Source organism: Vanessa tameamea, chromosome 28 (genome assembly GCF_037043105.1).
Source record: "Vanessa tameamea isolate UH-Manoa-2023 chromosome 28, ilVanTame1 primary haplotype, whole genome shotgun sequence".
Classification (NCBI taxonomy): Eukaryota; Metazoa; Arthropoda; class Insecta; order Lepidoptera; family Nymphalidae; genus Vanessa; species Vanessa tameamea.
Genome location: NC_087336.1, coordinates 2,156,247 through 2,173,662, shown reverse-complemented (window position 1 = coordinate 2,173,662; position 17,416 = coordinate 2,156,247). Strand labels below are relative to the sequence as shown.

At 33.7% G+C, this 17,416-nt stretch overlaps 1 protein-coding gene across 1 annotated transcript; it reads right to left on the bottom strand.

Moving 5' to 3' along the window:
* Positions 1–3,062: 3,062 nt before the first annotated feature.
* On the bottom strand, positions 3,063–7,361 carry LOC113396765 (cytochrome P450 6B6-like). Its single transcript, XM_026634819.2, has 3 exons — positions 6,215–7,361; positions 4,729–4,982; positions 3,063–3,306 (listed from the first exon to the last, which is right to left on the bottom strand). Exons 1-3 carry the CDS (start codon positions 7,321–7,323, stop codon positions 3,128–3,130), a joined length of 1,542 nt encoding a protein of 513 aa, XP_026490604.1. The 5' UTR covers positions 7,324–7,361; the 3' UTR covers positions 3,063–3,127.
* Between the last annotated feature and the right edge of the window lie 10,055 nt (positions 7,362–17,416).

The window sequence follows — 17,416 nt, the reverse complement described above, 5'->3', positions numbered from 1 at the left end:
TTTCACATTGAATCGTCAATGTCTCACTGGTCGAGATTTTAAATAATATTAAAATCAGGATACTAGAATAAATTGCATTTTGAATGTCACGAAGTTTTAGAACTTTGAAAGTAAATTTAAAGCGGTTATTAGTATTTAAATGGAATAGAGATATATTAATCAAGAAACGTTTGCAGTGCATAATATATCAGAGCTATTAGCAAATTATTTGGTGGATTCCTGTGATTGGAATAGGCTATATATTAATTCAAATATACGGTTATTATGTATGTCATGTGTGTGTGAGTAACATAAAACATTTTATATGTTATTGATTGAACTGAAATATAGTTACACATAAACATTTTGCAAAGGAATACCATTCGATTGTAAAATGATGATTGATATTTTGTAAAATGTATTGATATCTTTTTTAATTTTGTTTTTTGCTTAAATTGCTTTCACACAAGTCCATTAAGTCTGAACATAATAAATCAATTTAAAGTAAAAAACTAATCATAAAACATTGTCAGGTTTTTTTTTTAAATTTCTATTTAAGTTCCATAGTCTTTTTGTTGCTAAAAAATATTGATCTCATTCAATCAATATCACAGCTTGAAAATGAACACATTAATAAAGATGTCGAGTTTAGACACTTTTTTTTACACTAATTGAATACGTAAGTTTATATAACTAACGTATTCAATTCACGTACTGATGAACATAACCTTTAAAATAATGTCTTACCTGCCAACCTCGCAATAATTTAGTAACGCATTATTTTTAATATATAAATTTAATATTCACTTTTTACTTTTATACTTACATATTAGAAAAAATACAAAGAAACATTTTAGGATTAAAAAAATATCAATGGCGCCAATTTTTTTTTTTTTTTTCTGACTGCACTGATTTAAACTTATAGAGTTTCTAGTATTGAATCAATAAAAATGTTTGTTTAAAAGTGCAGCTATAAAAATCTTCAGTGATAGAATTACAGCCTAGAACTATTTATAATTATTGTAAATATGCCTTACCATGGTTTCATCACTTTTTATACTAGAATAATTTGTAAATAAATAAATATTGTTGCCATATCATTGTCATCACATATTTTTAAATTTAATTAAATTTATTGATAAATTTCTATCAATATATAATTTTATTTTAACGTTTGCTTTTCTTATCTGCATTCTTTGTAGCATTATATGGAGGTTTAAACTTTAGTAAAAATTATGTTATTTAGATAATTTAAATAATTTTAAATTATATAATTGTAGACCTTACATGTTAATTTTGTTTAGGTGTTATTAGTTAACCAATGATGTGTCTATCTTACAAATGTCAAATCAAACGTCAATAGAGCAAAAAGGCTCACGGGCCGTCGAGCGTCGTAAAAAAAATCGCAAGATCCTACCGCTTGGGCTATAGTCGTCTTGATAAGTTTAAAACGAGGGATAAATAGGAATATTTGTAATTCCTAAATTAATTTGGGGCATAAACCAAAAAAATATATATCAATGATAACAAATCAGTTTTTAACTAAACAACTAAACAAGGTTTAAAAATAGGACCGTTAAACGTTCATTAAAATACTCGTCTTTTGTTCGTAATCTGTCGTCATGAGTAGGAATAAGTGATTCATAAAGCAATGTACTTAAGCTGTAAACATTCTAAATCTTCCAGAAAATGTGTATATTTGTGATTATTTTTATTCGAAACTATGATTAAACAATGGTTGTAAATAAATTATTATGATATTATTATAAATATACAAATTGATATTGTTAATGTGGTCTTTTATTAACCTTGATGTGGTGGGTTTTGCCAGCGACTTCGCATTTGGGGGCGGGTATATTAGGTAGCCTGTATGCTAAGTTGAAAAATACATCAATAACCCAAACTAAAATACATTTCACAGGTAAAAAGTAAACATATTATTAAGAAAACTGTCATATAGAAATGAAAATATTAAAATTAATTTGTAAAATTATATTTAGCGGCCTCCATTCCCCTGTTGCCCCAGGGCCTCCAGACCTTTAAATCCGGTCCTGCCCTTGCAGTTACACTGGCTTACCACCAAGCCCTACCACCAAATCAATATGATGAATGTGTCTTACAAAAGACTAGAATTATCATGAAGTTAACATGACTCGTTGGTCTAGTAGCTAGTTTATATGTCTTGGATAGAAACCCCAGGACAGGCTACTAAAAAAAATATTAACGTTTTCTATAGAGAAGTTCTCAGTAACCTTAAGTTTATATAGAGGAGTCTAGAATTTGGCAGTATTTATACCACCATGCCTCGGACATGACGTTAATGCTTCGCCTGAACTCTTTTCCATCGTGTTAGATTCTTCGTCTCATCAGATTATGAGCGTTAATGAATAGAGTGTACTTATGTTTGTACATAATCTTATATACTATCGATAATGTGTATAGTCTTCATTGAATTCGGCAGCCGACACCACCGTGACATCACTACAATTAAATTATGTAATGATATATAATTTACTAGAACACTGAACATTAATCAAAGATTTTCTCTTGATCTTGCTGGGCAGTGAAGGAAAATATCGTGAGGAAACCGAATTAAATTGTGTCTCATGTATATCCATCAACCCACGTTAGAGTAAATAATAATAATAATAATAAAGCTTTATTTATTCCATGCATAATAATAAACTATAATAATTATTATAACATATTTTTTTTTTTTCATAAATTGATATAATTGTTAATTAATTATTTTAATGCATGGACCCCGTTCGGGTAAAAGCCTCCCCCAAGCCCCCCAAGAACACTTATCAAAACTAAAAATACAATCTACATTTGCACCCTCAACGTAAGATCATTATCTTCTGATCATAAATATATTGAGCTCAAAGCTGCACTTGAAGATATTAAACATGATATAGTAGGACTGAGCGAAGTTCACGTTAGAGTAGCGTGGTGAAATTAGTTCCAAACCTTAAACTCCATGGGAGAAAGAGCCCGTGAATGGGACGATTATAGGCTGTTACTTTAGATTGCACATGAACTCATAAAATAAATAAAATGCACATATTTTTTTTGATATCAAGCGTCTATTTTCAATATTTACACGTATTGACTTTATATTGAAACCATGCATTATACTTATTACAAACTAATCAACTTTCTGCCTTCGTATCAGATTTAACGGCAAGCCTCCGATGATCGTCTCGACCAAAATAGATTTAGGATCAATACGAGGGTTGCGGATTGAGTTACGAGACGGCACTACTGTGAACTTTTTCAAGATTGTCGCTATTCCTGCCAGTGACTGCATCAAGCCCATACGCTCGCCTGTAAAGGAAGAAATATTAGTTTAATTCAGTTAATAATATTCAGTAAATTCTGTCAATCGTAACTGTGGAGTGAAGAGGAAAAAGACATGAAAAATTGTTTGATGCTAGAGGCTGAAATTAGAGGGAACGAACAAATTCACGGTGTCATAAAACTCGGGGGATAGGGGAGAGGATCAGAAGCTACGGCCCCCCCACCATTCCTACTTCTTTAGAATAATATAAAAGATAGATAGGGAGTTAAAAGAATTTACATTGTTTTAATTATTGAGCAACCAAAAAAAAAGTACAAATTATTTGGAAAATAATTCGGGACTTTGTTTCTCAAGCGTTCCTACACCTCTAAAACCTGGTAAACGGAAGAGAGTGAAAAATAGACATCTACCATCAAAAGGCGCGATTACCGAATTATTCTGTTATATTTTGTGCGCTTTAGGTTCGCAGACTGGCACCTCGTGGTAATAGATCACTATTGCCCAAAGACATAGATGTCACGATTGCACACCCAATCTTTGAAACTAAGTCAATTGTGCCTGTAGTTACACTGGCTTACTTCGCTATAAACCGGAACACAACAATAATAAGTATTGTTGTTTAGCGGGAGAATTTATGATAAGGGGATGGTGTGTAAAGATTTGCTCGCACAAAGCCATAACATCTAGTAAATGAACTGTTAATTGAATAATAATAGTCTTTCTAGCTACAATACGCCATCCTAACAATTTATGATGTTCTGACAACTTAATGAACCGGTATGGAATATTTGAGCAGCGAATTTTTGAATCACCATCAAAATACTCACTTATAAACTTCAATAATGACATATCCAATTTAGAACTAAATGGTATCTTAAAAGTACGGTCGATTTACCAATTAGATTAAATAGATATTATATTTAAATATCAGCACGCTGTGCACACAAACCGTCTTCACCGCGCGCCCATTTTTAGATATATTATTTACCCGCGCTTTCGCGACGTGTGTCACTCGAGATGACAGATGTATAAATACACAGATAATATATATCTAAATAAAATATAAATCTAGTACTAATTAATATTTATTATACTAAATAATATATGATATTATGTTATTATAGATCTGTGTACACTACAATATCGACATTAATTAGTTAGGAATCAATCAAATCAAACCAAAACATTAAGTTACGACATAGTTTTCAGCGTACAAAAAAAAAAAAAATTAATTTGGTTTTGGTAAAATTAATTATTTATCTAATTACGACCATTAATAAACTAAAAATGTCCAAATCTTTAATCGTGAATTCAGTATACTTAGCGATATGATTTCCAGTATCACAAGTTTATACAACATTTCAATAAAACTGGTTTAACTTTTATTTGTAAGAATTTACTGCCCATCAAAATTCTTAAAACGAAATAAAAGCTAGCAAATATCTTACCTATACAGGCTCTGGGTCCCTCTCCGAAAGGCATAAACGTGTAAGGCTTTATTTTGCGAATATTATCCGGATGAAATCGTTCCGGAATAAACTTTTCTGGCTCGTCAAAGTATTTTTCATCCGAACAGAGGCCGTCGGTCGATATAATTATCATGGTATCTTCGTCCAGAGTAACGTCTGATTCAGGTATTTTGTACTTCGATGAGGTTTTTCTTAAAAGAAAACCAGGCGAAGGTAACAGTCGCATGCTTTCTCTGCAAATAAAAAAGTAATTAATATTAGGGACAAATTGTAGTTTTTAATGAATCACTAACATTGTTAGTACTGGCTTAGTGTTTAGATATAAGGTCGCAGATCGCGAGGTCCTGGTTTCAAACCTGATATGGCCCGATCATAGATGGTCCAGTGGTTAGAACGCGTGCATCTTAACCGATGATTGCGGGTTCAAACCCAGGCAAGCACCACTGAATTTTCATGTGCTTAATTTGTGTTTATAATTCATCTCGTGCTCGGCGGTTAAGGAAAACATCGTGAGGGAAATTCTGCTACATGTGTAGCCAACCAACCCGCATTGAAGCAACGTGATGGAATATGCTCCAAACCATCTCCTCAAAGAGAGGAGACCAGCCCAGCAGTGGGAAAATTACAAGTTGTTAATGTAATGTATGTAAAATAAATGTTTTAATTATACTAGCTGACCGTGTCCTGCGGATTAACTCGCTTTACTTTATGAAATACATAAAACTATACCTATAACAAACAAATTATCAACCACTATATTAACCTGACGAGGGGTGGAATAAAAAGAAATTTCCATGGCTTCGGGAAGAGGCAACAGACAGAGTTAACAAACATTTATAATATTAGTAAGTGGTAAATATAAGTTAATCTACCACCAGTTCGGAATGTAGATTCTACCGAGAAAACTCAGTACGTTGTTAGTTTTTTCCAACATTCAAAGTCCAAAGTTATATTATATATGTATCCTGCCTGAAAGTCAACAAGTATTATTTCCACGCTTTTTTATCATCTATATAATCTTGTGTTGAATGATATGCTTTATTTATTAATATTTTTTTTAACAAATGATTTGAATTTATGAACCGGCAAAGTTAAAAATGTCCGCGGAATTTCATTGTAGAACTACGAAGGATGTATTGACTTTGTGAAGTCGCAAACTAGGTGCTATAGTTTATATTTCCTCCTCGTGTTTATACAACGGTTGTCACAGTTCAATTTTGAATATATATTACTTTTTATTAATTAATTTACATAATATTTGTATATGCAATTAAACTTAAACATGTCCATAAAAAATTAAATTATATTTTTTATGTATAGGATCTCCTTAGAGCTACAACGAAAAAACAATCATTAAAATCGTTTAAATCAAAAAAGTTATATCTGAACATAAAATTGAGGGATACCTGCTGTTTTAAAGTTGGTTAATAAATATATTTTTATTAATAAAAAAAAAAAAACTCACTTTAACGCCATCGCCAGATATTTCATATCGTGTACCGCGTCAAAGCAGAGTTTACCATCATAGTTCTTCAGTACATCATCTACTTCCTTCTGGCAGCGTTCCTGGATTTCTGGATGATAAGCCAGCGTGTGTAGTAGGTAACTGCTAGCTGACGAAGAAGTCTCGAAGCCAGCAGCGAAGAAAACGAATATTTGAGCACAAATAAGTTTATCATCAAGTTCCAGTTCAACTATCTGCGGTGTGCCATCAGGGTTGAACTTCTCTACGGACTCCCCAACAACTTTATTCTTCTGTCTTAACTCCAGCATCAAATCCATAAAATCATTTCTACCCGATGGCTTGTAATTTCTCTGTTCCATAATTTGTCCGAGAATGGAAAACGCTTTCGTTTCAATTTCCGGTGCAAAAAAGTGTAAATCCTTAAACGTTTCCGGCGCCGATCTCTTTAATAATGATACGAAATGATCTCGCATCGTGACGGAGAAGAGACGCTTACCAAGTTTACGGAAATCTGAGTTCTCGTTTTCTAAAGCAGCTGAATCGACTCCAAAGCCACAAGCTCCGACGAAGTCTGTCGTGTATTTTGCCATCAGTTCCCTTATATCAATTTCTTTCCCGGACTCACTAAAGCTATCAGCTAATTTCTCTAATTTGTTAGTTCTGTCAATTATCAACGGGAACATGGCTTTAAGCTTACTGGTGGTGAAGGATGGTGTCAACTTCTGCCTCATCAATTTCCAAACATCGCCATCAGCTGTGAAAAGATTCTTCATAAGTGGTTCAACAGCTGTTTTGTGAGGATTGAGCCCTCTGTAGGGAATGTAACGAAAATCGGAAATGAGCATATGTTTAATCAGCTCTGGGTCACGTACAAGGATTGAAGGGTTGTTGCCCTCGAAGAAACCGACGAATCTTTCATTTGGGTATGCTCGATAAAATGCAGAAAATCTCTGAGAAACGCTTACCCTGTCTATAAATTGTTTTAAATTACTTCCGACTAATATAAGTGGTTTCTCGTACGGAACACCCCTCTTCTCCCAATATTTGAAATTCCGTGTGCCATAAAAGTAAAAGGCAATACAAAAAATAACTATCAAAATTAATATCATTATTAATTAATTAAATTTCACTGATAGATTAAACGTATTCTTTTTCTCTAATCCGATTAATAACTGACGAAAATATGTTTTTCATTCGACATATGAGAACATTTTTATCATTCATAAAAATAATACCTAATCACTGCAACACTGCACTGTAGCACTGTAGCTATATAGCTGTATCGCACCGTATCAATTTTATGTATCTTTAGATATAACAGGTATTTTTTTTTATCACATCAATGATTCTTTTTCGCACACACTAGGAACACTAGGAACAAGAATAAACTTGTTACCCCAAGTACCCGATTACACAGGGTTAGTAACTCTTTTTTGGGGCAATGTATACGTTTTTACAACAGGATCCCAGAAAACGTTCAAAATTATTCAATTATAAAATTCAAAAGAATCGTTAAAGAGCGTTTGTGTGCTAAAGGATATTAAAACACTAATGACTTTTTAGTTGACTGCACACCTTGGGAATGAAATGATCGCCTCCAGGCTGTTTCAAATAACTAAAATATAATTATCATTGTACATGGAAAATGGTTAAAAAAAAAAAAAAAAATTATCCCGCTGAGTTTCTTTCGCCGGTTCTTCTCAGGTCCGAGGTGCTAAATTCCGAGCCGGTGGTAGATTTTTGACAATCAATAAGCAAGTGTAAACACTTCTATATTGGATAAAGATTTTTGACTTTGACTTTGACTTTGACACATAGGCGAAGTCGTGGACCGAAGTTAACTTATAACTTTAGTAAGATTGTTTTGATAATATGTGACATATACACACATAGCTATTATACTCGGTGGTAGGGGTTTGTGCCGGTCTGGGTAGGTACCACCCAATCACCCTATATCTTACCAAGCAGTAATACTTAATACTGTTGTGTTCCATTTTGAATGGTGCCAGTGTAACAGGCACAAGGGACATAACATCTCAGTTCCCAAAGTTGGTGGCGCATTGGTTATGAAAAAAATGATTAACAATTTCCTACAGCGACAATATACAGGTTTATTGGTAATTCGACGTATTCCCGTTAGGTGATAGGGGTGACTATTTGCGTTTGCGATTGATTTTTTTTAATCAAGTTTTTAATGGAGTGTATAGTCGAATCCGGGAAACTGTCAGTGTTCGGAGACGACAAATTAATATCGGAAGACTTCCAGGCAACGGTTTTAATTACGAAGAGGATAAGAACTTATCGATGAACCAACCAATTCGATCAACACCTTCGCCGCACGACTCTCTGTAACACATTGGAAAGCATGGTCGACAGTGCATAACGCAGGATTCCATCCTTACCATTATACTCCTGTGCAAGTTATTCACGAAGAGGTCCCTGATAGGAGAGTTATTTTTCGTAGATTCGTGCTTAATGAGAATTTAGGAAGAGCGTCTTTTTTTTTTAAAATCCTCTGGGCCGCCGAATCCAAATTCGATCAAGATGAGATTACTACCACACTGAACGTGATTGGATCGGGAAAGTGTACAAAAGTCCTATCCTCCTCGAAGACTTACAGAAGAAGATTACAAGGCAAAATATCATATACCAGTAAGACCGATGTCCTGCATATTTTGGTATAGGTATTTGGTATGGATAGGTCGAGGTGGACCCATTCTGTCACATCAAATCCCTAGCTTACGACGTTTCGCCTGTGTGATCCGCAGAAGACCGCAAAATAAGAATTGCAAACTCATCAGATATGATGCGAAATAATTTGACTAGTTCGATAAGTCACAACTTAGTAATGCGGCTTTGCGTACGCAATAAGGGAAGTCACTTCGAACAAGAACTTTAATAAGGCTAAATTACGAAATGTCTTCATTTTAACTAAGCTACTGAACTGTTTCTGTTTATAAATTTTATTTTAAAATTGTATTTTATAGACACGACATATTATTAGGCACCGTTAAAAAAAATTAAGTACATTTTGGTCGCGAGAAAACTAATATCTGTCGACGATCTGGCGCTGTATGTTTCAATAGTTTAATTAAATTTTTTTTTATTTTAGGGAAACAAACAATGAAATAACACTTATGGCATAAAAATATACAATATTACATACATCAGCTAATATTCCACTGGTACTAATTACACAATTATTAAAATTAAAAAAAAAGACTAACATACATAAAATCAAATAGGTGACATTCGACGACCTCCGTGGTCGAGTAGTGTGTACACCGGTTTTCATGGGTACGCCACTCCGAGGTTCCGGGTTCGATTCCCGGCCGAGTCGATGTAGAAAAAGTTCATTAGTTTTCTATGTTGTCTTGGGTCTGGGTGTTTGCGGTACCGTCGTTACTTCTGATTTTCCATAACACAAGTGCTTTAGCTACTTAGATTTGGATCAGCGTAATGTATGTGATGTTGTCCAATATTTATTTATTTGTTTTATTATACGTATACTGAGGGAAATCATACATAATTAAAAAAATAACAAAATATAAGACATTAATGACTACATGGATTAATTAATTACAGGCTAAATATTTATACATGTCAGAACATATTTTATAAATTGATACATAAATTTATCTTACTTACTTAAAAGAATACATTTTGTCGAATAAAATATCAATATCGGAATATACTTTATTATAATTTTGGCAGCTACGGTATAAGAAGACATTATTAGAAATTTTCGTTTTACAAATCGGCACATTCAATAATGGCTTATATCTAGAATTAATTCGTGGAAAGATGACAGAATGAAGATTTATCGCTGCAGCGAAATTTAGTTCTGACTCTTCCCGTTATTTCAATAAATTGTTTACATAAACGCTCTGTGTATCGTAGATAACATGCCAATGATACAATCCTTGGCATATAAATTATAAATCTCATAAGTTTATTTTTCGTTCCTAAATTAAATTTACATAACCAAAATATATATATACTCTATTCAAGTAAGGGCTTAAAAGCAATTACGAATCATTATTTTACAAAATTAATTATAATATTAAACTGCTACTGTTTAGAAATTAAGATTCTACTCAGAAGAACCGGCAAAAAACTCAGTAATTACTCTTTATCATCAACAAAGAAGTACACGTAATAATCATATACAATTACATTTATGTATTCCGTATGAGCCGAATCAGAGCCGAGATGACCCAGTTCGAACGCATATTAACCGATTATGGGTTTAAACCCAAGCAACCACCACCGAATCTTCATGCTTAATTTGTGTTTATAATTAATCTCGTGATCGGTGGTCGAAGGAAACATCGTGAGGAAACCTGCATCTGTCTTATTTCAATGAAATTCTGCCACATGTGAGTTAACTCAAAATCTCCACAGAAGAAGCGGAGGCCTTAGCCCAGCAGTGTTATCACTTCTGTTATTCCGTCTTTTAGATATTGGTAAATCTTCACCCGATGAGCCGAGATGGTCCAGGGGTTAGAACGCGTGCATCTTAACCGATGATTTCAGGTTAAAACCCACGCAAGCACCACTGAATTTTCATGTGCTTAATTTGTGTTTATAATTCATCTCGTGCTCGGCGGTGAAGGAAAACATCGTGAGGAAACGTGCATGTGTCTAATTTCAACGAAATTCTGCCACATGTGTATTCCACCAACCCGCATTGGAGCAGCGTGGTGGAATATGCTCCAAGACCTTCTCCTCAAAGGGAGAAAACGCCTTAGCCCAGCAGTGGGATATTTACAGGCTGTTAATGTAAATCTTCACCACCATTCAATTATTTCCTAAGTCTCCTTTTTATTATTTAAAAATGTCGGCCGACTGGTAAGCTGGCCACCTTATATGAAATGAGCACCATCATAAATAGATGTTGGCTCCGTGTAAAATATTGACCATCACTTATATTATTAATGCCCCACCAGCTTTGAGAACAAATATGTCCTTTGTACCTACGGTTACACTGACTCAATTACTCTTTAATTTGTAACTATATCAAGTAAACCCCTCATATGCCATTGCAAACCCTCTGTCATTTGAAATATAGTGCGGGACGGGCGTTGTTCTAAATAGACCTGTGAGACTTGTCTCCGAAAACACAAGGCATTGAGGTTATAAGGTCTGCGTGGGGCGTATCAATCGGTAAGGTCAACCATTCGAGTAAGGTCAAAGATGTACGAGCATATGCACTCTTAAAAGTTATTCATCAATGTCATCTAATCGGTGATTAATGTAATTATTAATTTGCTATCGTAATCTTAATTGATATTTAAGATTAGTTCAAATATTACATGCAGCTGATATCGTGATCGTATGTCGCAAGATTATATTGCATCGACAGATTTACCGCGCTTCTGGCGTCCGAAACAGTCGAATTTATTTTTTCAATTCACTTTTCCTAGTGGTATTGCCACGCTGCATACGTATCTTCGGATTGCAGTCGAGTAGCACGACCGGTGAATTAATACTATAACTAAAAATCGACGTTAAGTTGTACGGTATGTTAGAGACAAGCAGTTGAGCCCAAGGGGGAACAGCAGCCAGCTTGGATACAGCGAAGGCCTTCGATCGCGTGTGCCACAAAGCGCTTCTTTCGAAACTTTCTTCTTATTCCATCAAGCAGCATCAAGGTCGTTGTCAACGGTGCATTCTCTGACGTATGATTTATATTCAAATTTCCACAGGTACACGAAACATTAACAAAACTGTGGATGTTAAGACGATTGATGTTGACGAAGAAATAATTCTATGAGGAAACAATTTTGCAAAATTTGAAGAGACCTAAATTCTTCTGGTTTTATTTTACAAAATAGATAAATCACACATTTCACAACTGAACCTATAAGTTAGATATCTTCAGAATCTATTGTCAAATTGTCAACAGAGAGTTTCGTGAGTTTATAGCTTTAGGGAAAGTAATTTGCACAACACCTCCTTGAAAAAAAGTACTTATAATTTGGTCGTTAGTAATTAATATTATTAACGATAAATTGCGATATTTCGTTAACATATATATAAATAAATATTCTTATCATGTTAAGTATGTACTTAAAAAATAAATTTTCCTTACAATTACATAATTTAAAACAATATCTTAGAACTTATCATAAATTTAAAAATCTGTTAAGAATGGGACGGCGGCATTAGTCAGAAGGTTGTTAAGCTGAGCGAAGAGTGTCGACGTATATACCTTTTGGTGCTGTTTTTTTTATACCATAATTATTTTCTTTATTTTTTCTATATGTCTGGCTAAAAGACAATATTTTTGAACTAAATATTTGATCAGAGATAAAAATCATTCAAATTAAATCAATTTTAATGAAAATCCGAAACGAAATCTCAATCGCTATGTCACAATAAGTACTGCGATTAGTTCCAAATTAAACATACGTAAATTGTTGATAAGACTTATTCATTAAGTCATTCATTATTTCATTAAGTCTTTTTACACATATAATAGAATTCCATTACCGAATGTCATATCTGTATCGACCTGAAAGAACAAACAATTTTTGATTTATATTTATTTTTAAATAATTTAATTTAAATGCTGGCTGAGACTACGCCTTCTTGTTCCAATTTTGAACCACTATTTCCAGCATTGTTAGTGGTATCTACCCAATCACGAGGATAGTATTGACTTCCAATCGTAGTTATCAAGGAAGACACGTAACCCCACATGATCTACACGGTCAGTCGACAAGACCCAAACGCAAAATTATCTGCTAACAAAAATGGTTTTTGAACGAGTAAGATTTTGTACGCCTTCAAACCAAGATCTTCACGTAAAAGCGTCGAATAAATTCAGTTCTCTATTCAGTGCGTATCATCCAAAAATATAAACTGATCCTCAAATTTGCAGATGGCATTGGCAATAGTCGTCTCAGAACATATATACGCACACCATATATTGCCAGAAATGCACGAAAAACAGAACGTTGACTTTCGTAATATAGGTGAATGATTTGGAAATGTATGTATGAATCTTTTCATGATGAATTATTTTTTTTTTTTATGTTTTTTTTATTTTTATGTTTTTAGGTCTACAAAACAAAATGACAATCACAAAAATACACATGATTACATTTTTCATGATGTAGACACGGCATGCATTTAATATTAAGTACCAATTAGCGTCTAGTCCATGAGAGCAGCAGATACCCAGCATACATTTTTTTTTATTTTTTTTTTTGTTTATTTTGATTTATTTAATCTATTAAAATATTTTTTTTAAAACCATTTTTAATGAGGCTATAGAACGATCGGCAAAAATATCGTAATAATAACTAATACTATTGTAAGAGGAACACATGCGGTATAAAGGCGAGTGGCTAAGAACATTTGTTCTAGAGGTAGGAAGACTAAAGGTCGTAGAGTTGGGCACGCGACTGTTTGAACGAGGGATGGAAAATTTTATGCATTGCAGGATATCGGACGAGTCAGTAAGCCCATGAATTAGCTTGTAAAGAAAGATAATATCGTTCATTTTTCTTCTAGTATGAAGTGAGCTTGCTCTGTAAAAATGGAGCCTCTGTATGTACGATTTAAGTTCGTGACATTTATTATCAGTGTAAGTGAGGTGATATAAAAATCTCTTTTGAACACGTTCAAGTCTATTAATGTGAACCTGATAGCAAGGGCTCCATACTATACTACAAAATTCCAGGATATTTCGAACTAAGGTATTGAATAAAAGAATAGCAACACTCGGCTGCTTAAATATTTTTAACTGTCTAGTAATAAATCCAGATAGTTTAGATGCTTTTTTTATTATATGATCAACATGTACCCTATAACTTAATGAACTATCAAGTATAACGCCAAGATCACGTATGCTCTTTATTTCTTGTATAGTTGAACTGCCATTAATATAAATGTCACCGACTCAGAAATAATTTTGCGAGAAAATTTTATGTAAAAACAATTTTTAGGGTTGATGTACTTTTGATTTATGTGGCACTAATCACAAATAGAGTTTACATCCGCTTGCAATATTAGCTTATCTAAATCACTTTTTATTACACGATAAATTTTTAAGTCATGAGCAAAAAAAATTAAAATTTGATTATATGTTAAAGCATAAATCATTTACAAAAATTAAAAAAAGTAAAGGTCCTAAGTGTGATCCTTGAGGAACTCCTGTAGCTACCTCATTTTCTGCTGACTTGAAACCACGAATATTAACTAATTGTGAACGGTTTTCTAGATAAGACTCAATCCATCTCAATAAAGAACCATGAATTCCTATATGTTCAAGTTTTTTCAATAATATTCTATGATTCACAACATCAAACGCTTTCCTGAAATCTGTGTATATCGAATGAACCTCTTCTTTCTTATCTAAGGTATCGGCAATCACAGATACATAAGATACTAAATTTGATGCTGTTGATCTACCAGCCAAAAATCCGTGCTGATTACAATCTATATATTTACGTGTGTGGCCTAATATTTCCCTATGCACAATGGACTCAAATATCTTACCACAATTTGAAAGTAAAGAAATAGGACGATAAGCAGTTACATCACCCACATCACCACCTTTGTGGATTGGTATTATATGAGCTTTCTTCCACATGAATGGGAATATACCCGTCTCCAGCGACTTATTATAAATAGTTGTTAAGGGCTTATACAAATTTTTTGCACATTTTTTTTAAAAATAATGGAGGTAATTCATCGGGACCGGATGATTTATTCGTATTTAAAGACTGAAGACATCTCAAAACGTCGATTTCTGCTACGAACAATTTACTTAGCGACGTAACGTTGTCTTATGGATTACTAAAATCTAGTGTTGGCAGTTCTGAACATGCATGACTTAAATTATAAGTATTTTGAAAATGCTTGGGAAAAAGGTTAGCTATGGCTTGTCCACCCACTGCTTTTTCAATTCCTAGTGTCATTTCATTTGGAATTGAAGTACAGTTACTCATTTTACTTTTAAAAGCGCTCCAAAAATACCTCGGGTTTTGACGTAAAGTATTAGGTGTGTTATTTATATAACTAGTATAACACTCCTTTATCTAAAAGTCACATCGTTCTTGTAATATTATGTAACTAAGTTTATCCATTTCATTTTTGTATGTTTTGTATCGTTTATGGTATTTCGCTTTTTCTCGGAAAGCTTTAATAAGAGATAAAGTGTACCATACAGGGAAGTTCTCATTCATGGGCAATCTAACTGGAGTGAATTCATGGATAATTGACATTAATTTAGAGTAAAATATTTCAACGATTTCATTAACATTCGAGCATCCATCCCATATGATTGTCCAATCTATAGCTTCTAGGGCAGTATTCAGCGCTTCATAGTCACATTTTGTGTAATTGTATCTTAGAATTTTATTATATTTGACAGTGGCATATGAAGACGCTTGTATAGATATTTTGAGAGGAGGATGATGAACGTGAGAAGGTACTAGAGATGCTAAGACATTGGAGATAGATATGCAAGATGGGTCAGTAGAAAAAACTAGATCTAACATTTTACCATTTTCATTCGAAACACAATTACATTGGTGTAGGTTATTAGATGTAATATTGTCTAGAAAGCTGTTTACTACGTGCTCATCGGATATCGATGGTAATAGAAAGCTAGCTTCAGGCTTGTATTCCCACAATACGTCACTTAAGTTAAAATCCCCAGCAACATTATGGATGACTTCTTGCTTACTCCAGTTATCACGCGCGATAAGTTACATAGAAATGTGTCAACATATTGCCGATCCAAAGGCGGTGGAAAGTAAGCAACACATATATTAATACTGCTCCTCCCTCTTAATTTCACGCTAATCTATAAGTCCTCACACGCCGACTTTCTCATACTTTCGAATAACTTCAAATTTCTTTGAGACAGCAATCATTACACCGCCCCCATCTTTTTTGTGAGAAGAAAATGAGGAGGAATATCTATCTTGCCTAAATATGTTATATCTCTGATCTATTACCTCGTAATCATATACAGATTAATTTAGCCGCGTTTCGGTCAAAATTATCATATCATAATCATTAGATAATACAGATAAATGAAATTTTTCTACCTTCGTTTTTAAGCCTCTTACATTTTGGTAATAAATACTTAAAATGAATTTTATAAAAATAAACAACATAAATAGGCATACTTTAGATTGGTTAACTTAATAAGTTTGACGGGCTACTGTGTTTTGAGAGTGTCAAGAAACGAAAAAAAGTAATAATGACATTTTTGACAGTAAAATTGAATATAGTGCGGTTTGACGTTTCTTCACTCTGACGCAACTTCAGGCTCTTTTGTGTAATGCATTTTCATTTGTCGTAAGCAAGACGTGGCTGGTGGAGCGTCGTTATTTTATTATAATATCAAAAGTGCTGATTGTATTACTGTTATACTGTAAAACCTTCAAACACGTGGTTTTAATTCTCCTCGCCCGCCTACCCACGATCGCTCGGCAGCCACAGATGGATACAGAAAATAATGATAATGGCAATGTGTCGTTAAGTTTATAGTTTTTCCAAAAAGTCTTTATCTCTGACTATTTTAGCCTCTGACTTAATATTCTTGCGCACGAAAATCTTCCCATTGCGTATCCAAACAAACTCATATTTTTTCTCCTTTGCGACTATCCTTGTAGCTGCATGCAGTTGTTTATTCATAGGCGACAAATGTTCCATCGCATAAATGGGCCGATTGGTTGTAAATCCAAGGTGTGTTGAATTGAGTTTATTATCCTTGTTCTTAAAGTTGTATAATTTGATAGCTGCTAGAAAATTGTCACGAACTCTTGGGCTAATCATTTTTATAATAATACTGCGAGGCCTTTTGTTCCCTGGGTTGTATTTAGCAACCCTATGACAATTTAACACATCTTTTTCTGATAGTTGGTACGACACAGTGTTTGCAATTTGTTTGATGTGGGTAAACAAATTTTCAGATTTGCTTTCTGGTACGCATTGAATTTCCATGTTAGAGTCTCGTGCTCTCTGCTCTATTTCTTCTAGCGCTACTGTTATCTCACCTAGTTTTGTTTGCAAAGTACTATTTTCCGTTACAAGATTCGAAATCAGCTTTAAATTTTCCTTGTTAATATTTACTTGATCGTCGTGTATTTCCGATAAAAAACTGACAGTCTTTACAACCTCGTCAAGTTCTGTACGCATTTCAGTAAATTTTGTACCAAGTTCTTGGATATCTTTTCG